The sequence below is a fragment of the Macaca fascicularis genome, chromosome 5, assembly GCF_037993035.2.
Source record: "Macaca fascicularis isolate 582-1 chromosome 5, T2T-MFA8v1.1".
Lineage (NCBI taxonomy): Eukaryota > Metazoa > Chordata > Mammalia > Primates > Cercopithecidae > Macaca > Macaca fascicularis.
In genome coordinates, this window is record NC_088379.1 from 38,547,302 (window position 1) to 38,569,045 (window position 21,744).

Genomic DNA, 21,744 nt, shown 5'->3' on the forward strand with positions numbered 1-21,744 from the left:
AAGCAGAAGATTGTCTTTTTCTCCAGTGTTGCTCGATTTAAGATGGTGAATTTGCTGGGTCTTCCTTTCTTATTAAACAGGTTGGTCAGGCCAAAGATGAACTGCTGACCAATCAGCTGATAGACCACCTCTTGGGGGAAAACGATGGCATGCCTAAGGTACTGAACACGTGGGATTCGTGTGCGTCCTCAGATCCCAGTTACAGTTTGATTCTGCCTGTTTTTACCCATCATGCTTTTACAACATAGACGTGAAAAACTTTCTCCCTGCCAGTAGTGTAGATAATCTAGACCAGGAGTGTCCAATCTTTTTGCTTCCCTGGGTCACATTGGAAGAAGAAGAATTGTCTTGGGCCACACATAAAATACACTAACAATAGCTGATGAACTAAAAAAAAAAAAAAATCACAAAAAAAAGTCGTACTGTTTTTAAAAAGTTTACAAATTTGTGTTGGACTGCATTCAAAGCTGTCCAGGGCCACATGTGGCCTGCAGGCCATGGCTAGAGCAAGCTTGATCTAGACAGACCCTGCGTTTTGGAGGATAATGTATATTTACTCTTTAAAATTGGCTTTGTCACCTGTGAGATAGCCATGCCCCTCTAGATAACAATCCTCACCACATGCAATTTTTCTCAAATGTTATAATTTTGTTTACTAGAATAAACTATGAAAAAAGATCACTGACATTGAAACGATGACCTAGCACTCATCTCTAAAACTCAGAGTGTGCTTTGTTTACATTCCCAAAATTATGGAAATTAACAAAAATCAGATTAAGCATAAAGGTAGTTCTCTATAACATAAAATAGAAATAAATTGGCCAGGTGCGGTGGCTCATGCCTGTAATCCCAGCACTTTGGGAGGCAAAGGCGGGTGGATCACTTGAGGTCAGGAGTTGGAGACTAGCCTGGCCAACATGGCGAAACCCCGTCTCTACAAAAAATACAAAAATTAGCCAGGCGTGGTGGCACGCGCCTGTAGTCCTAGCTACTCAGGAGGCTGAGGCAAGAGAATTGCTTGAACCCAGGAGGCAGAGGTTGCAGTGAACTGAGAGATTGTGCCACTGCACTCCAGCCTGGGCAACAGAGTGAGACTCCATCTCAAAAAGAAAAAGTAAGAAAGAAATCATTACAAGCATATTTTCAAAATATGTGACTCACTGTGGCTTCCTACAGAATGTCCATCTTCTCCCAGTCCTGGTGAGGAGAGACTCACATACCTTTGAGAATGCCCCAGACCTCCTTCTTCCCCTTTGCTTTATGTTCAAGGACATTTGCTGGTGAAGAACTCAAGTCACTGATTGGAAGCAAGGGCAATAGCATGTCACCGCTGGAGAGGACTGTAGTGGTCCCTGAGTCCATTTTCTGCATCTTACAGATAAAGCCACAGAGACCCAGAGCAGCTCAGTTAACTCATCAAAGGATACAGGCCCTTCAGCTGCTTCAGCCACCTCCCGTGGTGTCCACTTACTCTAATAATCTGAAAACCAGCATCAGATGCTCGCAGCTGTCTAAAGTTGGAATAGGAATGGAAAATGGCCAAAGGCCAAAGAAAATTTTATAGGTCAGAGAAAATTGATATGCATATAAAAATTATTGAAAGTTTGCAAAATTCATGTGTCATGTAAGAATATCGTTTGTTTCCAAGCACATGAGAAATGGTCTGTGGACTAGGGTCAGGAATACAGACTCAGATTCTGTGGTTCAAATCCTGGCTGGCCCCCTCCTGTTGTTTCAGCTTCTCATCGGTGAAATCAGGATAACAATAGTGCCTTCTTCTCAGGGTGGGTATGAGGATTTAAATGCATTAGTATTTCTCAAGTACTTAGAATACCACCTGGCCATATTGAGCTCTGAATAAATGTTTAATAAATAAACTAATTCTTTATTCATTGAGTTTTTTAAAGCAGTATCAATTCTCAGTTACTGGCAGATGAATGTGATTCTAACTGAAATACAAAATTTAATCTCCCCTTAGCTAACGAAGAAACTAATGTTTCTATAATGGTTTATATGTCAGGATGCCAAGTACCTGTTCCGCTTGTACATGGCTCTGAAGCAATACCGAGAAGCTGCCCAGACTGCCATCATCATTGCCAGAGAAGAGCAGTCTGCAGGTGGGTCCATGATACATACGTGTTACTCCCCAAACAGGCAGCAGAATCAAGCCCCAGCCCCTTTTCTGTGTAGGAAAGAGTAGCCCCTACATTCCTAACATGGGCTTGCTTTGAACCCAAAAGACTAAAGAGATGACCATTTCTAGGTTTCAGAGGGGTTAAACAACGTACTGTCCCAGGAGACTGTATAAATGTAAGAGACTAAGACCGTCTCTTATCAAGTGCTATTTCCTCTCCTCCCCCACAGCCTCAGAGTTTCTGCCTCATGAATGATGTCTCCTGTCACCCCTCCAGCCCACAACCCCCTTCCTACAGACTCATGGCATTTTCTTCCATTCCCTGTGTTTGGCCTTAACAATATGAGACATTAGGCAATGGAGGGTAATGATGCGGTGCTGTTATGGACCTAGTTCTTTTTTTTTTTTTTTTTTTTTTTTGAGACGGAGTCTCGCTCTGTCACCCGGGCTAGAGTGCAGTGGCGCGATCTCAGCTCACTGCAAGCTCCACCTCCCGGGTTCACGCCATTCTCCTGCCTCAGCCTCCCGAGTAGCTGGGACTACAGGCGCCTGCCACCACGCCCGGCTAATTTTTTTTTGTATTTTTTAGTAGAGACAGGGTTTCACCATGTTAGCCAGGATGGTCTCGATCTCCTGACCTCGTGATCCACCCGTCTCGGCCTCCCAAAGTGCTGGGATTACAGGCTTGAGCCACCGCGCCCAGCAGACCTAGTTCTTGATAATATGCAGAGACTGTTGATAGACTCTTCAGGATGGTCCTGCTCACATGTGCTGTCTGTGCTTATTGAGTGACAGAATTAGTCTGATATCTTCATTAATTTTTGTGAGCTGATCTTAAATCTTTATAGATGTGGACACAGTTTTGGAAAATATGCAGTCAAATAAATAATTACTTTTTTCAGCTTACATTGATCTAACAACACCTTCTTCCTGTCAGATGCGTACTGGAAGCTCAGGATACAGAGAGAACTGAGCCACAGTTCAGCCCTCAAGGTCATAATTTGATGGGAGAGACAGAAAGTAAATTCAGAGTTGTTGGACAGGGTGACAAGTGCCAGACTAGAAAGAGAAATAGGCTGAAAAGGCACAATTAAAATAAGAGCGACTGCTGGGTTACCCACAGCATCCTGAAGGTTGGAGTAGGGAGAGTTGGAGGATGGAGATGAGAGAAGGCAATGAAAGCTTTGGCTGAGTTTTAAAAGGATGGGGGAGCAGGAGACAGGGGGACTGGGAGGTGCTGGGAGCCAAAGTGCTGGGATGTGGGGAAATGGGGGTGTGGGGAAGTGCTGGGATGAGGAAAACTGCTGGCAAGGCTGGAGAAGGAAGGGAGGGAAAATCAGGCCAGAAAGGAGCGCGGAGGCCAATCCTGAAGGGCACGAGTCCTCTGCTCAGGAATTTTTGCACTTACAGGCGTGAGTGGCGCCATTGGAGGGTTTTATGCAGGGGTGTGACCTTGAGGTGTCTGAGTGTGGATGAAGGCTTGAGGGTTTTCAAAGCATACTCTGACATCAGATGTGGGCCCAGAGCAATCCTGATGAGCACTACTGCAGAAGGAGATGGTGAGAAGCTTTCACAGTGGGCATGGGAAGCGAGGCTGGAATTGGGAGAATGAGAGACTCAGAACTCCATGGCCTGGTGGACTTCAGGGCCAGGGGGGTGCCCTGAGGAAGAGTAAGACATCAAGGAGGACACCACCATTTTTCACCAGAGGGACTGGCTAGGTGTTCATAACATCAATTAAAATAGGAACTATGGCTGGGTGCATTGGCTCACGCCTGTAATCCCACCACTTTGGGAGGCTGAGGAGGGTGGATTTCTTGAGCCTAGGAGTTTGAGACCAGCCTGGGCAGCATGGTGAAAACCTTGTCTCTACAAAAAACACAACAATTAGCCAGGCATGGGAGGATCACTTCAGCTCAGGAGGCAGAGGTTGCAGTGAACAGAGATTGTGCCCCTGCACTCCAGCCTTGGTGACAGAGCGAGACACTGTCTCTGATAGACAGACAGACAGACAGACAGATAGATAGGAAATCTGCTGAGTTGCTTTGAATAAGACATTATTAAGCGATTACGAATAACAAGATTAACAAAATCCACTTGTAAGATGGGAGTCCATAGAACGTCCTCAAATTTCACCCTTTGCAGTAATGTAGTTTTACCACCTTTTTTCAAGGCAACTACCGGAATGCACACGATGTTCTTTTCAGTATGTACGCAGAACTGAAATCCCAGAAGATCAAAATTCCCTCCGAGATGGCCACCAACCTCATGATTCTGCACAGCTATATACTAGTGAAGGTGAGGCCCATGGAGTGACTTGGGACATAACCTGCCAGGTGTTTGTCCCCCATTGAGATTTTCTCCAGGCATTTTCCATTGGATTAGAGTGATTGCCTAGATCTCTGTATTGTTAAGTAACAAAACAAGATACAGAACCCTTCTACAATACGCTGCCTTGTGTGGAATGAGGCACGGGGCAGGAGGCACAGCACCAACTCCAGTGTGGGGACAGGGAGACGAGGGGGACCAGGCTTCCCCATGTGCATCTTCTTATAGTGTGGTGTGTTGTTTTGTTTTGTTTTTGAGATGGAGTCTTGCTCTGTCGCCCAGGCAGTGGCACGGTCTTGGCTCACTGCAACGTCTGCCTCCCAGGTTCAAGCAATTCTCCTGCCTCAGCCTCCCGAGTAGCTGGGATTACAGGCGCCCGCCACCACACCCGGCTAATTTTTTTGTATTTTTAGTAGAGATGGAGTTTCACTATGTTGGCCAAGCCGGTTTCAAACTCCTGACCTCCCAAAGTGCTGGGATTACAGATGTGAACCACCATGCCCTGCTTTCTTATATTGTTTTGATTTTGAAACACATAAATGTATTACCTGTGCCAGAAAAATAGATTTACTTAAAACATCTTTGTTTATCCGAAACTTGTTAATTTATTTATTTTGTGAGTGGATTTCATAAAATTCCACTGCTTTTTAAATATTGTTTAGTTTTCATCCAAATGTAAAAATAATACATGTTCACTAAGGAAGTGTAAAGAACATCAAAAATAATTTTTTAAAAATTCATCCTTTAAGTCCACCGTCCAGATATAACAATTGTTAACACTGTGTTGTATATATTCTTTGTACTTCTATAAATGCATGTTTTTTACCAAATTGGGATTATGTTTAGTTGTGTATATTGTTTTTGAAATCAGTAATTATCAATACAAACAAAAATAGATCCTGCAAACATCAAGTACTTGTATGTATAATTTACATAAATGAGGCTGGGCATGGTGGCTCACACATGTAATCCTAGTACTTTGGGAGGACGAGGGAGGAGAATCATTTAAGCCCAGGAGTTTGAGGCTGCACTGAGCTACAGTCACACCATGGCACTCCAGCCTGGGCAACAGAGCGAGACCTCAACTCTAGAAAAAGACACAATACAACTTACATAAATGTCACATATATTCATGTGTACATTTATATATATACATATCTCTGTAAAGATACAGGCAGATCCAACTGACATATTTTTTCAAATGTTCATTGATGTCACAGTACATCTTTTCATATTAATGCTAAATTGGTTCTCTGACCTGTCCACAAGAGCAGTCATGTTATGAATTATTTACATCCTAATTATTGTCTATATCAGCACTGGCCAGTAGAACTTTCTACAGTGATAGAACTATTCTATATCTGTACTTCTCAATATGGTAGCCACTAACCTGGCTGTGGAGCACTTAAAATACAGCTAGTACAGCTGATAAACTACATTTTTAATTGTATATGATTTTAATTTTTAAATGTAAGTAGCCATACATGACTAATGACTACTACATGAGACTGTACAGGTCTATAATGCTGATTCTAAGGGAAATGCATCTGGAGTTATAACTTGCAACCTCCAAGAGTACATTTCCCTTCAGAGAGTCAGGAGGACCCTTCTTCCATAAAGATGGGGGTTGGAAGGAGGAGAGTCTTTCTCAGCTGCAGACATGAGTGGTGACATCAATGTCCTGGGAGCACAGAATCTGGCAAAATGGAGCCTTTAGGAGTGCAGTGGGGGAGGGGAAACACATTGGTGGAAGATGTGGGGCAAAAATAGGAATTCCTGACAGAGGCTCTCCTGCAACAGAGCTTTCTAGCACCATAAGCCACAGGGGTGCTTCTCTCATCCTTTTCTTTTTCTCTGGCCCCAAGCGTTAGCGTCATTCCACACTCACCCTGCACATTCTCACCAAGTATCAGCAGCCCTGACCCCTCATCTGCCTGCTTCTCTCCTCCCCACTGCCTCACTTTTTAGCCTCCTTATCTCACCCCTGGATGACTGCAGTGGCTTCATGGCCTTGCCCCTGCTGACTCTCGAGGCTCACCCCATCCTAAATGCACCCCTCAATGTGTCACTGACCCTGCTGGTCCTTGCCTAGTCTGAGGCCTTCCGCCCATCATTGCCCTCTTAGCACAGACAGGGCCCCTTTCCTTTAGCAGATCATTCTCTTTCTTTCTGCCTGATTCCTGACTCACTCAGCTTTCAGGTCTTACCACAACTTGGTGAAGTTGGTCCCCCAAGAATGGCCAGTAAGAGATAGACTGGGGATTTGAACCATATCAAGTGGTCTAGGGCAAAGTCAAAAGCAGAGCATAGAGTAGGTGAGGCAGGTGAGGCCATGGAGCCAGGCAGCAGCTGTTGAAGAGAAAAAAGAGAGGGATCTCCAGTGGCATCAGCCAGGAAAGTCTACAAGGATCCCACAGTGATCCTGGGCCATAATCAAGGAGTTATTTGGGGGAACAAACCATGAATTGGGGCTAATCAATGACTATGAGAAGAGTAAAATATGTCATTTGTTTCAGATTCATGTTAAAAATGGAGATCACATGAAAGGGGCTCGCATGCTTATTCGGGTGGCCAACAACATCAGCAAATTTCCATCACGTAAGTACCACTTACCACGCCGCATGCCCCATGCCCCACGCTGGCACAGCACCCCTTGTGCAGGCTCCCCAGGCCGCATGCCCCATGCCCCACGCTGGCATGGCACCCCTTGTGCATGGCACCCCTTGTGCAGGCCCTTGTCACTAACTCGTTTAATTATCACAGCAGCTCCGTGAAGTGGCATGTCAGGGCCCCAAGACCACTCCCAGGTTTGATGATTCTTCACTGGGAGGATTTACAAGAGTCAACACACGGTAGTACCAAAGCTGAGATTTACCACAGCAAAAGCATCTGAGGCAAAATGAGCAGAAGGATTCGCCCAAAGGCGAGCAGGTGCAGGCACGGACCTCCAAGAGTCCCTTCACAGTGGAGCACACAGGACGCAAGTTCAGTAACTCCTCCAAGACTGACTTGTACAACATGGTGAAACGTAGAGTGCCAAGAAGCTCATTAGAGACTTAGCAGCCAGGAGTTTTATTGGGGTGTGGTCGCATAGGCACCCCCTGCCTGGCATGTACCCAGTTTTCCAGGCTCCCAAAGAGCAGGTGTTCAGCATAAACCACATTGTTTGTACAAAGATTTTAGGCACGGTGAGCCACTCATCAGTTCTGGAAATGGTGGGAACCGTCTCCAAATCTATGTTCCAGATGCGAGCCAAGGGTTAGCTGTTCAAGCCTTTCCAAGGATGACAGTCTCAGGCCTGCACACACAAGTACTTTTCTGCACAAACTGGGACAAAAGAAAAGAAATAACATTTGCCCGAGATCACATTGTCAGCTAATAATAGTCTGACTCTGTGTTCACAAGCACAGTAGGGTGTTGCCTCTGAAAAGGCCCCACTATTCTTAAAGCCATGTCATGATAGCATTCTTAAATAATTAAATCCTGTCACATTGTGACAGGGATCAGCAAACTTTTTCTGTAAAGGGCCAGATGTAAAATATTTTAGACTTCGTGAGACATATGGTCTGTGTCACAACTGCTCAACTCTGCCATCTTCTCATGAATAATACATAAACCAATGGGCATGACTGTGTTTCAGTAGAGCTTTATTTTTGGACACGAATGTTAACCACATACACTTTTAACATGTCACAAAAATACTTTTGATGTTTTTTCAACCATTTAAAAATGTAAAAATCATACTTTGCTCATGGGCCATATAAAAAGTCAGAGGGCTAGATTTGGTCCATGGGTCATAATTGGCCAACCCATATTCTCTTAAGTGTATTTTTGTCGTCATCGTTACATGAAAGTCTACCATGCGGGCAAAGTGTTGGATAGGACAAGCACTCTCATGACTGCTGGTGGGAATGGAGATTGGTATGGCCTTTCCAGAAAGCAGTTTGGCAATTTGTGGTAAGAGTATTTTTTAAAAGGTCCTGTTTTTGAGCCAGTAATTCTGGGTGTCTGTCCTGAAGAAAGAATTTGATGCCTGCAGAGAGATTAGTGCATAAAGTCATTAATCCCCCTTATGCTTTTATCAGCAGTCCTGTCAGATGCAAAAAAATGTATCTAAGAGGTGTGAAAGGAAACTCACCAAAGTGTTGCCTCAAAGGATGCAGGTCCCAGCGTTACAAGGCAGAACATGGTGTAATCAAAGGAAAAGCAATTGATGGGCAGTTAGCCTGACCCCACGGCTACGTACTTTCCTCATTAAACAGATCATATCTGGTTCTTTGCAGAAAAAGCAAAGTTCAGAGGCTATGACCCTGTTTTCCTACAGAACCAGGGTGGAGTCCCGCCTGTATCACTGAGGACAGGAGACACTGTGCCCTTACTGCTCTCCCATTTTCTCTTGCAGACATTGTACCAATCCTGACGTCAACTGTGATTGAGTGCCACAGGGCAGGCCTGAAGAACTCTGCTTTCAGCTTCGCAGCTATGTTGATGAGGCCTGAATACCGCAGCAAAATAGATGCCAAATACAAAAAGAAGATCGAGGGAATGGTCAGGTAGGCAGAGACAGCTATTTCGCTATCTAATCACATTTCTCAAAGGCATTTCCCAAAATGTAGCTGCCAATGTGCGGGTTCAATAAGAAAACAGCAGGGGGCCAGGTATAGTGGCTCACGCCTATAATCCCAACACTTTGGGAGGCTGAGGTGGACGAGTCACTTGAGGTCAGGAGTTCAAGACCAGCCTGGCCAATATGATGAAACCCCATCTCTACTAAAAATACAAAAATTGGCTGGGCCTAGTAGCGCACACCTGTAGTCCCAGCTACTCAGGAGGCTGGGGCAGGAGAATCACTTGAACCTTGGAGGCGGAGGTTGCAGTGAGCCGAGATTGTGCTGTTGCACTCCAGCCTGGGCAACAGAGTGAGACTCCATGTCAAAAAAAAAAAAAAGGCGGGCATAGCAATTAGGATTGTATTCAGCTCCAAGCAGCAGAAAACCTAACAGCAGCTTGACCAAGTCAGTATTTATTTGACTCATATGCAAGGCATCACAGTCCAGGGCTGGTGTCACTGTGCCTTGATGCCACCAGACCCAGATGCCCCTGTCTTCCAGCTTTGCCATCCATAGCATAGAGGTTTCCTCCTCATGGTGGCAAGACATCTGCCACACCCCCAGACATCACGTCTTCGTTCCAGGCAGGAAGAAGTAGGGAAATGAGAAGTCAGGGGGATCTTCTCCTTTTTGCTCAGGAAGGTACCATCCTCAGGACCTTCAATTTTCACCTCCGTGGCCAGTACTCTGCCTCACAGGACTTAAGGCTGCTAAGTGGAAACAAAGTTCTGCTGGCAAGGAGATGGAGAGAAGCAGCGAACTACGTCTGCCAAAGAGGGATAGAAAATCGTGGGCATTCTCAGTGTGAGGAACTTCCTGCTCACCAGGCCCACTGCCAGTGGAGACCCCATTTCCAAATCCTGTGCAGCCCCAAAGCCCTTAGGCACGTCCTCGCTTCAGAAAGCGTCAGTAGCCTGGTTTTTCTAAAGGAAAACTAGGAAAAAGTAGCCCTTGCATTTGGAAAAGAAAAAAGTCATTGCAGTCATGGAGTAATTCTAAACAACCACTTATTCAGAGGAGTGATGACATTTGGGGTTCCTGTTCATTACATTATGATGAGACCCAGGTCCCTGAGTCTTGACCCAGACCTTAGGCCCAGGGAGATGACTGGATTGGTAATGACAAATGGAAGCAAATGACACTTCACTGGTAGCTGGACTTGGGAGCCACCCTCATGGCAGAGAGCTCTAAGGTGGATAGGAGTACGTGGAATACTCCTTTTTTTAAGCCTAAGTAGCTTCAGACCAAATCACTCTGACCCAGAATACCTGCTAGCATGGAGAATGGGGTGGGGAGAAGGTAACTAGAAAATGCAAGATCATATTTACCCCCACAGCATAGAATCACACTAGCTGAGGCTCTGGCTGGGAGGAGATGCTAGTCATTCTCTCCCCATGCACAAATGGTTTATAGCTGTGTGGTCCAATATGGTATCTGCTAGCCATGTGTGGCTATTTAAATTTAGTTAAAATGGAATAAAAGTTAAAACTTAGTTTTTCACACTACCCGTATTTCAAGTGTTCAAATGTGGCTTATGGCTACCATATTAGACAGCACAGAATCTGAACATTTCCATTGTCACAGACAGTTCTATTGGACAGTGCTGGTATAGCTTTTACCACTTCTGTTACACAAAAGAGAGAGACAGAGGACAAACACCAAGCTCACCACTCCAGTAGCACAGGAAGAGAGAAGACCACAAGACCTACCCGTGCTTTCTGCCATTGAATGTGCTATGAACTCCGGTTCCCAAAGGTGGCCCATGTAACACCCTAGAACCTAACCAATCCTAAGTACTCTTCCTCCTCCCTGGAGTGAATCAAGAGCTGGTGTGAGCTTGTAAGTATCTCTCTAAGCCCAGAGTCTGACTATGAAGTAGGTGTGTCATGTGTCCCTGGTTTTCCAAATATGCTTTCTCTTTGCCATCCCCGGTACGTGAATAAAACGGTATTTTTAATTGACATGATTCTTCCTCACAGGAGACCTGATACATCTGAGATAGAAGAGGCCACGACTCCATGTCCATTCTGCAAATTTCTTCTCCCAGAGTGTGAACTCCTCTGTCCTGGATGTAAAAACAGTATCCCATATTGCATTGCAACAGTGAGTTCCTTTATAGTAATTTCCCTTTCTTTGCATATATATTTGTAACCCATTTGAATACTTGATGTATGTCAATATTTTCTTCACTTTTAAAATAATCTTATCCCTCAAATTTCCTGCAACATCTAGCATTTTATTTCGTGGTCAATACAGTTAAAGGTGATGTTCAAAGCAAATAATAATAGTGGAGGCACTATCACTGCAGGGCTGAATAGCGCAGACTCGGGGATCAGACTGTCCCAGGCTCAATCCTCTGCAGCAACACCAACCACAGACTGATGAGCTAACATGTGAAGCGTTGGTGGCATCCTGGCAGGCTGCAGCACTTAATAAGCAGTAGTTTTTATTATTGTAATATTGAGACTTAGTGTCAGAGAACTTTAACATATCAGTTTATTTGTAATTCACTGGACTAATTTAAGCTTTATTTTAAAGAAAAATTCAGGTAATGATATCACAAAATTGAAGATTATTCTTCCTTTAAACATGAATCTGATAAGCAAAAACCTAACTTTAGTCCTTTTAATGTCATCTGTTACCCACCTGTGTGAAATAGCAATGATTTTATAATTTAGAGGTCTGACTTATAACTGGAGTTCAATTATTATAATTGAATAACAGGCAGGGCGCAGTGGCTCACACTTGTAATCCTAACACTTTGGGAGGCCGAGGCGGGTGGATCACTTGAGGTCAAGGGTTCAAGACCAGCCTGGCCAACATGGTAAAACCCCGTCTCTACTAAAAACACGAAAATTAGCCGGGCGTGGTGGCATGCGCCTGTAGTCCCAGCTGCTTGGGAGTCTGAGGCAGAAGAATCGCTTGAATCCAGGAGGTGGAGGTTGCAGTGAGCTGAGATCACACCACTGCACTCCAGCCTGGTCAACAAAGCAAGGTTCTGTCTCAAAAAAAAAAAAAAAAAAAAATGAATAACGGTGGGAGTTTTTAAAGCAAAGATGAATTTAACTCTTAAACATACCGTTTCCAGGGTCGACACATGTTGAAAGATGACTGGACAGTGTGTCCACATTGTGACTTCCCTGCTCTGTACTCAGAATTGAAGATGTAAGTGTGCATTATGTCACCCCGTCTCACAGATTTGTCCAGACACAGGCCTTTCATTCTACTTCTTTTGTTCTGAAGCATCCTTCTGTTTATTTGTGTTCCTAAGGATCTCTAAAGACTCAAATTGTCTTTGAGAATATTATCCTTAAAGAGGATCTTGCATGAGACTGAATAGTTCTGATTCTCAAATTGCATGGTGGACATGTATTAGGAGGTGTAGACAGAAAGTAGTTGTCTATCTCATTAGAGTAACCCAAAGCTAAAGGAATGTTACATATTTAATTTACTCTGTCTTTCCCTCCCCTAATCAGCATGCTAAACACTGAAAGCACATGTCCTATGTGTTCAGAAAGATTAAACGCTGCTCAACTGAAAAAGATTTCAGACTGTACCCAGTACCTGCGAACGGAGGAGGAACTGTGAGCGGCATGTGCAGGTGAGTGGCAGAGCACCCACGTGCCTTCTGGGCGCGAGGGTCTACAGCGTGCATGCAGCTTTTTTTTTTTTTTTTTTTTTTTTTTTGAGACAGAGTCTCGCTCTGTCTCCCAGGCTGGAGTGTAGTGGCCGGATCTCAGCTCACTGCAAGCTCTGCCTCCCGGGTTTACGCCATTCTCCTGCCTCAGCCTCCCAAGTAGCTGGGACTACAGGCACCCGCCAGCTCGCCTGGCTAGTTTTTTAATATTTTTTAGTAGAGACGGGGTTTCACCATGTTAGCCAGGATGGTCTCGATCTCCTGACCTTGTGATCCACCCGTCTCGGCCTCCCAAAGTGCTGGGATTACAGGCTTGAGCCACCGCGCCCGGTCGCATGCAGCTTTTTACTGTGTATCGGTATCAACTCCTTTTAGTGCATCATGGAACTTGCCAGATTTGAACAATCTGACAACCACATTTGATGTGTTTTTTTTAATGCTAAAACGCAGGCATTATCATCTCCATACAAAGGTGGTTTGGCCAAGCAGCATCATTCGGACTAGAGAGATTTTTTCAAATCTCACAGGGGTCTTTTTAATCACACCATTAAAACTAGAGTCAGCTAATAAGTTTTTTTGTTTGTTTGTTTTGTTTTTGTTTTTGTTTTTTAGGGTCTGTGATATAATTCAGGAAAATACATTGTAAAAATGTTGGCTTCCAGAGATTTGGAAATAATCTCCATTTCTTTTTCTTTCCAAGTCCCATTTTTGTCACATGGAAGCTGCACATATTCCTTCTACTTCATTCCATTGGAAGCACTTACTCGTGGCCACACATACTGCAGAGGAAGACAGGGAAATGTAGTCTTTAACTGAGAAGCCAAAAGCCCTGCCGAAGCTCAGGATATTCTTTTACCAAAGGGAGAAGTGAAAGTAATTCACCTCTGACATGGCATCTCACACTTAGCCTGGTTAAACAGGAGTCGAGGCTCCCCCAACAACCTCTCTGTTTTCCCTTCCTCAGGAAGCGGCAGCTCCATCCAACCAGTTGGACAGGACAGAAACCCTACATGTTATCTAGATTCCTCTCACCCTTAGCCCCCATGAGCAAGGGCTTTCAGGCTATCTCCAGTATATCTGGTTCATGGTTCTCTTGGCTTTTTATTGCACCTACAAGAACCTCCAAGGCTGTCCATGAACAGGCCCAACCTCCTCCTCCTGCCTCCGGTCTGATTACTCACCATGTTGCAGCCCCACTGGCCTTCTTGCCCTTCCCTGACCACTCCAAAATGTTTTCCACAGCAGTTGCACCCTCTTACATTCCCACCAGCTGCACACAAGCGTTCGTCCCTCCACTCCACATCCCTGCCAACAGCTGTTGTCTGCCTTTTTTTTTTTTTTTAGACAGAGTCTTGCTGTGTTGCCCAGGCTAGAGTGCAGTGGCATGATCTCAGCTCACTGCAACCTCTGCCTCCCAGATTCTGGTGATTCTCATGCCTCAGCCCCTGAGTAGCTAGGACTACAGGCATGTGCCACCACGCTTGGCTAACTTTTGTATTTTTAGTAGAGACGGGTGGGTTTCACCATGTTGGCCAGGCTGGTCTCGAACTCCTGACTTCATGTGATTCGCCAGCCTCAGCCTCCCAAAGTGCTGGGATTACAGGCATGAGCCACCGCACCCAGCTGGGTGTTTGTCTTTTTATTGTTCAGTTCTAAGAGTTCTTTATATGTTCTAGATACAAGTTCTGTATCATATATATGATTTGGAAGTATTTTCTTGTGGGTTTTTTTTTCCCCTTAATAGAGGCAGGGTCTTGCCACATTGTGCAGGTTGGTCTCGAACTCCTGGGCTCAAACAATCCTCCTACCTCGGCCTCCCAAAGTGCTGGGACTACAGGCATGAGCCACCGTGCTCGACCTTGATAGCATTGTTTCATGCACAAGTATTTTATTTTGATGAAGTCCAATTTATCTGTTTGGTTCCCCCGCCCCTTTGGTTGCTTATGCTTTTGGTATTGTATCAAAAACCATTGCCAGGCTGGGCACAGTGGCTCATGCTTATAATCCCAGTGCTTTGGAAGGCCAAAGTGGTAGGATCACTTGAGCTCAGAAGTTCGAGACCACCCTGGGCAACATAGTAAGACAGTGTCCCTACAAAAATAAAATAAAATAATTAGCCAGGTATGGTAGCATACACCTGTAGTCCCCGTTGCTTGGGAGGCTGAGGCAGGAGATCACTTGAGCCCAGGAGGCTGAGGCTGAAGTGAGCTGTGATCAAGCCACTGTACTCCAGCCTGGGCAACAGACTGAGCGAGCCCCTTTGTCTCGAAAAACCAACCAGCCAATCAACTATTGTGTAAACTGGGCACAGTGGCATGCACCTGTTATCCCAGCTACTCAGGAGGCTGAGTCAGGATTGCTTGAGTCCAGGAGTTCAAGACCAGCCTAGGCAACATAGCAAGACCCCCATCTCTAAATGAAAACAGTGCCTACTCCAAGGTCATGAAGATTTGCACCTGTTTCCTTCTAGGAGTTTTGTAGTTATTACTCTTACATTTAGGTCTTTGATCCACTTAGTTTTTGTGTCTGGTGTGAGATAGGGATCCAGCTTCCTTCTTTTGCATGTAGATATCCAGGTGACCTGGCAGAATTTGCTGAAAAGACAAATTTTCCTCATTGACACTGGATTATTGTCTATTTGAGTTGTAAGTTTTTTGTGTATGTATTCTAGATACAAGTTCTTTGTCACATATATTTTGCAAATATTACACGCTGTGGCTTCCCATTTATTTTTCTGAATGGTGTCTTTTGATGAGCAGGTTTTGATTTTGATGAATTATAATTCATTAATTTTTAAATTTAAAATTTTATGGTTATTGCCTTCTTTGTCCTAAATATATGTGTGTGTTTATATATATATATTGCCTACTAACAAGTCAGAAACATTTTCCTGTTTTCTTCTAGAAGCTCTAGATCTGCAATTTATCTTGAAATAATTTTTGTTTCCAGTGTGAGGAAGGGCTGGATTTTCTTCCCCTCAAATGGATATAAAATGTGGGCCTATTTCTGGACCCTCTCTTCTTTGGCATTGATGTGCTTCTCCCTTATTTTAATACTACGCTATTTTGATTACTGTGGCTTTATAGAATCTCTTAAAGTCAGGTATTATGGACCCTCCTTTGTCATGTTTTTTTCCAAGATTGTTTTGGCTGTTATTCTTTTTATCTTTGTAGACAATTTTAGAATCAGTTTCTCAAATTCTGTTTTATAAACCTGCTCAAATTGTGATTGGGACTTGTATTAATTTTGTTGCTATATAACAAATTATCACAAATTTAGCATCTTAAAATAACACACATTTATTATCTCACAATTTCTATGGTTATGGGTCAGTAGTCTAGGTATGGCTTAGCTGGGTCTTCTCTTCAGGGTCTCACAAGGCTGTAATCATAGTGTTGGTTGGAGCTGCAATCTTATCTGAAGTCTTTTTCTAGTCTGTTGGGTTTTGTTTTCTTTGGGGACGGTCGGGGAAGATTCTGATCATTATGGTCAGAGGACTGAAGCCCTTAGCTCCTACAGGCAGTTTCCTGACATGTGACCCTCCCCACAACATGAAACTGCTTCAAGTCCAGTGTAAGATCATATCTCATATTTACAATCTCTCCCTTCAGGGAAAGTCTGGACCCTATTATAAAGGGTTCACCTGATCAGTGAAGCCCAACACAAACTCTCTTTTGATTAATTCAGAGTCCATTGATTGGGACCTTAACTACATCTGCAAAATTCCTTCATCTCTATCATATAATTAAACCTAATATGGTTATTATCACATCATATCACAAGCCCTGCCCACACTCAAGAGGAAGGTATTACACAGGATAAGTATCACTGGGTGTGGGAAATTTAGGGACAATCCTAGAATTCTGCCTATCACAACAGTTACATTGATTCTGTAGATCATTTTGAGAACTGACATCTTTAACAACAGTCTGCCAGTCTATGAATATGGTATATCTCTACATTTATTTAGATCTTTTTCAATTACTCATCACTATTTTGCAGGGTTTTTTGTTTTTGAGATGGAGTTTCAATTCATCACCCAGGCCATAGTGCAATGGTGCAATCTTGGCTCACTGCAACCTCTGCCTCCCGCGTTCAAGCCATTCTCCTGCCTCAGCCCCTTGAGTAGCTAGGATTACAGGTGCCCATCACCACGTCCAGCTAATTTTTGTATTTTTAGTAGAGACGGGGTTTCACCACGTTGGCCAGGCTAGTCTGGAACTCCTGACCTCAGGTGATCCACCCGCCTCAGCCTCCCAAAGTGCTGGGATTACAGGTGTGAGCCACCGTGCCCGGCCTATTTTGCAGTTTTGAATAAAGAAGTCTTTTGTGTCTTTTGTTAAATTTATTTCTAAATAATTTGGGGAGATTTTAATACTAAATGAAATTTAATTTTTTTCATTTCCTAATTGTTTACATAGGAAAGTGCAATTAATTTTTATATATTGACCTTGCATCCTGTAACCTTTCTAAATTGACTTATGTCTAGTAGTTGTACTGTAGAATCCTTCAGATTTTCTGTGTAGTCATTTACAAATAAACAAAAAATTTACTTATCTTTCCAATCTTTATAACTTTTATTTTTCTTCTCATATGCACTGGCTAGGACCTCCTCTACAATGTTGTATAATAGTAGAGTCAACATCCTTGTCTTGTTCTCAGTGTTGGGGGAAGGCATTTAGTATTTCACTATCATGATGTAAGGTTTTTCAGAGAGTCTCCTAACAAATTGTGGAAGTTTCCTTCTAGTTTACTAGGTGACAGATTTTTGTCAAATGCTTTTTTTCTATCAATTGAGATTATATTGCTTTCCCCCTTTAATGGTAAGTTATATTTATTTTATATGGTAAGTTATATTTAACTTTTATATATGTTATATATATAACATATATATAACATTTATATGGTATATGTAAGTTATATTTATGTGGTAAGTTATATTTATATGGTAAGTTATATTGATTTTCAAGTGTGAAAGCCAACTTTTATTCTGGAGATAAACTCACTTGATCATGATGTATTATCCTAATGCTGGATTATTTTGCTAATATATTGAGAATATTGTGTCTGTGTTCATGAGGGATACTGGTCTGCAGTTTTCCTCTGTTGTGATTTTTTTTTTTTCCGAGTGTTATAAGGCTGAATTTAGGTCTACAATTTTGTTACTTGTTTTTTATTTGTCCTATCCACTTTTTGTTCAGTTCCTCTTGTCTTGCCTTCTATTTGACTAAATATATTTTCATATTTCATTTGATTCTTCTATTGACTTTTTACCTATGTCTTTGCAAAATTTTGTACTTGATTAATATCCTATTTTATATATATACACACACACACAAATATACATATGTACACATTCTAAATCCTGTAATACAATGGTATAATTTTTCTTTAGTTGTGTCTTTTTAAAGGAAATTATAAAGAAAAAACTACAGTGTAGCTTTACATTTACCCACATTTATAATTTCCATGTTATTCTTGCCTGAATCCAAGTTTCCATATGGTATTATTTCCTTTCAGCCTGAAGTACTTCCTTTGACATTTCTTACATGTACAGGTTTGCTGGTGACTTCTTCTCTGTTTTTATTTTCCTTCATTTTTGAGGGTATTTTAGCTTGATATGCAATTCTGAGGTTTTCTTAAAGCACTTTCACGATTGTCTCCAATATCAAACTTCATTGTTCCCTTGAGTTTACTGGTTTCTTTCTGGCTATATTCAAGGCATTCTTTATTTTTGGTTTCCAGAATTTTGACTATACTTGCCTGGGTGTGGTTTTTAAATTTTTTTAACTTAGGATTTCCTAGAATTCTTGAATCTGTATGTTTATATTTTTCCCTCAATTGGGACATTTTTGAGCCATTATTTCTTCCAATACTTTTTCTATCCCTTTCTATCTTCTCATTCTGGAACTCCAGTAATATCTGTGACTACTTGATATCTAAAGTCACTAAAGTTCTTTCCTCTTTTTTCTCTGTTCATATTGGATAGTTTTGATCTCTATTCTAGCTCACTGACCTTCTAATTTTTTTGTTTTGTTTTGTTTTGTTTTGAGATGGGGTCTCCCTCTGTTGCCTGGGCTGGGGTGCAGGGCCACAATAATTGTTCACTGCAGCCTCAAACTCCTGGGCTCAAATGACCTTCCTGCCTCAGCCTTCCAGGTAGCTAGGACTACAGGCACGTGCCACCTTTTTTTTTTTTTTTTTTAAGAGATGGGGTCTCACTATGTTGCCCAGGCTGGTCTTGAACTCCTGGACTCAAGTGATCCTCTCACCTCAGCCTCCCAAAGTGTTGGGATTACAGGTGTGAGCGACCATTCCTGGCCTTCTAAAGACAAAAAAAAATTCAGATTTTGTCGCAAGTTTCTGTTACCTATGGGAAGATTAAACTGCAAGTGGAACCTTGTATTTTTAAAAAACGTCCACAGAACCTCTCCACACACTATCACAGCATTAGATAATGCTTTACAGAAAACTTCAAGGAACCAGACCATGGTACATCATAGCTCCTTGCAGATATGTCTTCACTGAGTTATGATTGTGCACTGTCCTTCAAATACGTCACTATAGCCAGGCGCAGAGCCTGTGCCCCAGTCCCAGCTACTCAGGAGGCTGAGGCGTGAGGATCACTTGAGCCCAGGAGTTCAGGGCTCTAGGAGACTATGATCATGCCTATGAAGAGCCACAGTAATCCAGCCTGGGCAATGCAACAAGACCCCATCTCCTAGGGGAAAAAAAAAAAAACACACACACACACACACAGTCACTGTAAGCATCCTTATACAGTGAATAGTGGTTGAAGCTGTTGTTCACTGGCTTTTAAACAAATATAACTTTAATTTCAGGAAAATTTTTCCTACAAATTAATTTCTGAGCACTTTGCATTCGTTCTTCCCAGTGAGGTGGCTGTTATCAGCATCCTTCCTTCATTACAAAGGCTCAAGAGCTTGCCCACACAATTTGAGTCAGTTGGCAAGGCTAGTACCGAAACTTGATGCAGATTACAGGCTGGAGATTTCCAACTTGAATGTTTCCTGTTCCACATTCTAGAAACGGGCAAAAAATTCTTTTTAGTATGTTTGGCTTTATTACTAAATGCTAGCCATTATTTGAAACCCTTCTAGAAGCATGTGTTCTCTTTGTCCCTTCTAGATACAATGCTCCTGAGAAGACAGCATTTTCCACAGGAGGCTGTTTCCTTCCCTGGTGCATTTATTTAAGAGACGGTCCTTTCTGGATACAGAGAAATGAACCAACAGTGACCTCTCCAGGTTGGCACTTCCCACTTCTGTACAGTGGCAAAACGATGATGTGTAAGCTTGCTGTTTATTGTACTTTGTATATTTCCTCTTCAAAGTCTTACACACTCTATCCTCTGCACTGTTAATAGTAACCTATGACATAATTGTAAATATTCAGCTTTTTGATAACTTTTGTATTTTGAAATACTTTAAAATAAAATTGTTGACTAGATATTTTATCTAGATAATCAAATATCTAATCATTTGTGACGTTTTCCTGGATTTGGAGACAGAAAAAGAGATAAAGGTAGCTCTGAAGCACATTGTCAAGTTTGGGCAACACAGATGTGAACAGTGTAAAAAGCTTGAAATGAGAAGTTTATACAAATCACAGCAAGCAGAATCAGCCCAGAAGCAATTAATTAGGAAATCAAAATTTAGGAAATTAGGAAAACCAGTCTTGTAAAGAATGAATGAAACTATCAGCTTATATCTGCCAAATCATTCTACTGCATACTATAGAATTCCCATCACAAAATTAAGTCATTTGACTACCCCTGAAAACATACATTATTTGGAATCTTCTCTGAGACTGCGTAAAGGTTCTTTCCCCATATCACACATACAGCACACACCATCAGTACACACACACTCTCTCTCTCCAAGGGAGTCCATACTTTTCCCACATCAGTACATGCTTCCTAGGCCATCCAAGGCCAGTCACCAAAGTGAGCAGCTGACAGAAATGAGTCAGGGGGTCAACTGTGAATGAATCCGATGATATTTTACAGTATGGCCCCAGCAACCTGAGCATTACAGTGGTACCCAGGGGCCTAAGCTAGGGCCCAAGGTGCCAGTAATGTTGTATAGCATCCAAGTATCCCACCTGCATGATGCCTCCAGCTTTAGGACCTGTCCTTCCCTCCCAATGACCAGCCAGAGAACAGGCCAGAGGCCTTGGCTTTACTAAGTGGTACAAAGTTATTATCATAAAACCTACCCACAGTCCCCTGCTTCCTCTAATATGCCTGGAGGTATATTGTAAGGCTGTAGAAATAAGAACCACAGGCACCTAGGACTGTGAGGGTGGGTAGATTCTACTTTGGGAGTTACAGGCCTTAGACTTTCACCCATGAGCATACTCATACTGGAGCTTGTTTAGGAAGCCACTCAACCTAGTACAAATAATCTACCCCGTCAATAACATTAAGAGATCAAACCATGGTGCTACATAACTGCCAACATTTAACAAGAAGAAGGATAAAGCTGAATGATTTGTAAGTAACAAAATGGTTGTGCATTTGTTACATATGTATACATGTGCCATATTGATGTGCTGCACCCATTCACTCGTCATTTGCATTAGGTATTTCTCCTAATGCTATCCCTCTCCCCTCCCCACTCCCCACAATAGGACCCGGTGTGTGATGTTCCCCTTCCTGTGTCCAAGTGATCTCATTGTTCAATTCCCACCTATGAGTGAGAGCATGCAGTATTTGGTTTTCTGTTCTTGCGATGGTTTGCTGAGAATGATGGTTTCTAGCTGCATCCATATCCCTACAAAGGACATGAACTCATCCTTTTTAATGGCTGCATAGTATTCCATGGTGTATATGTGCCACGTTTTCTTAATCCAGTCTGTCACTGATGGACGTCTGGGTTGATTCCAAGTGTTTGCTATTGTGAGTAGTGCCGCAATAAACATATGCGTGCATGTGTCTTTATAGCAGCATGACTTACAATCCTTTGGGTATATCCCCAGTAATGGGATGGCTGGGTCAAATGGTATTTCTAGTT

At 42.8% G+C, this 21,744-nt stretch overlaps 1 protein-coding gene across 4 annotated transcripts in view; it reads left to right on the forward strand.

Annotated features, from left to right (window-relative positions):
• Positions 1-20,192, forward strand: part of WDR19 (WD repeat domain 19) — a 93,929-nt gene extending 73,737 nt beyond the window's left edge. The window contains exons 29-37 of one of the 4 annotated variants that reach the window (XM_005554696.5): positions 81-158; positions 2,021-2,117; positions 4,308-4,432; positions 6,979-7,060; positions 8,865-9,015; positions 11,052-11,175; positions 12,161-12,237; positions 12,549-12,673; positions 19,859-20,192. In XM_005554696.5, coding sequence (XP_005554753.1) covers positions 81-158; positions 2,021-2,117; positions 4,308-4,432; positions 6,979-7,060; positions 8,865-9,015; positions 11,052-11,175; positions 12,161-12,237; positions 12,549-12,660 — 846 coding nt within the window. In that variant the 3' untranslated portion in view covers positions 12,661-12,673; positions 19,859-20,192. Of the gene's footprint in view, positions 1-80; positions 159-2,020; positions 2,118-4,307; positions 4,433-6,978; positions 7,061-8,864; positions 9,016-11,051; positions 11,176-12,160; positions 12,238-12,548; positions 12,674-19,858 lie in introns of those variants that run through there. The other 3 variants (XR_012434785.1, XM_005554697.5, XR_006698179.3) reach the window with 3 other exon arrangements.
• Positions 20,193-21,744: the final 1,552 nt, after the last annotated feature.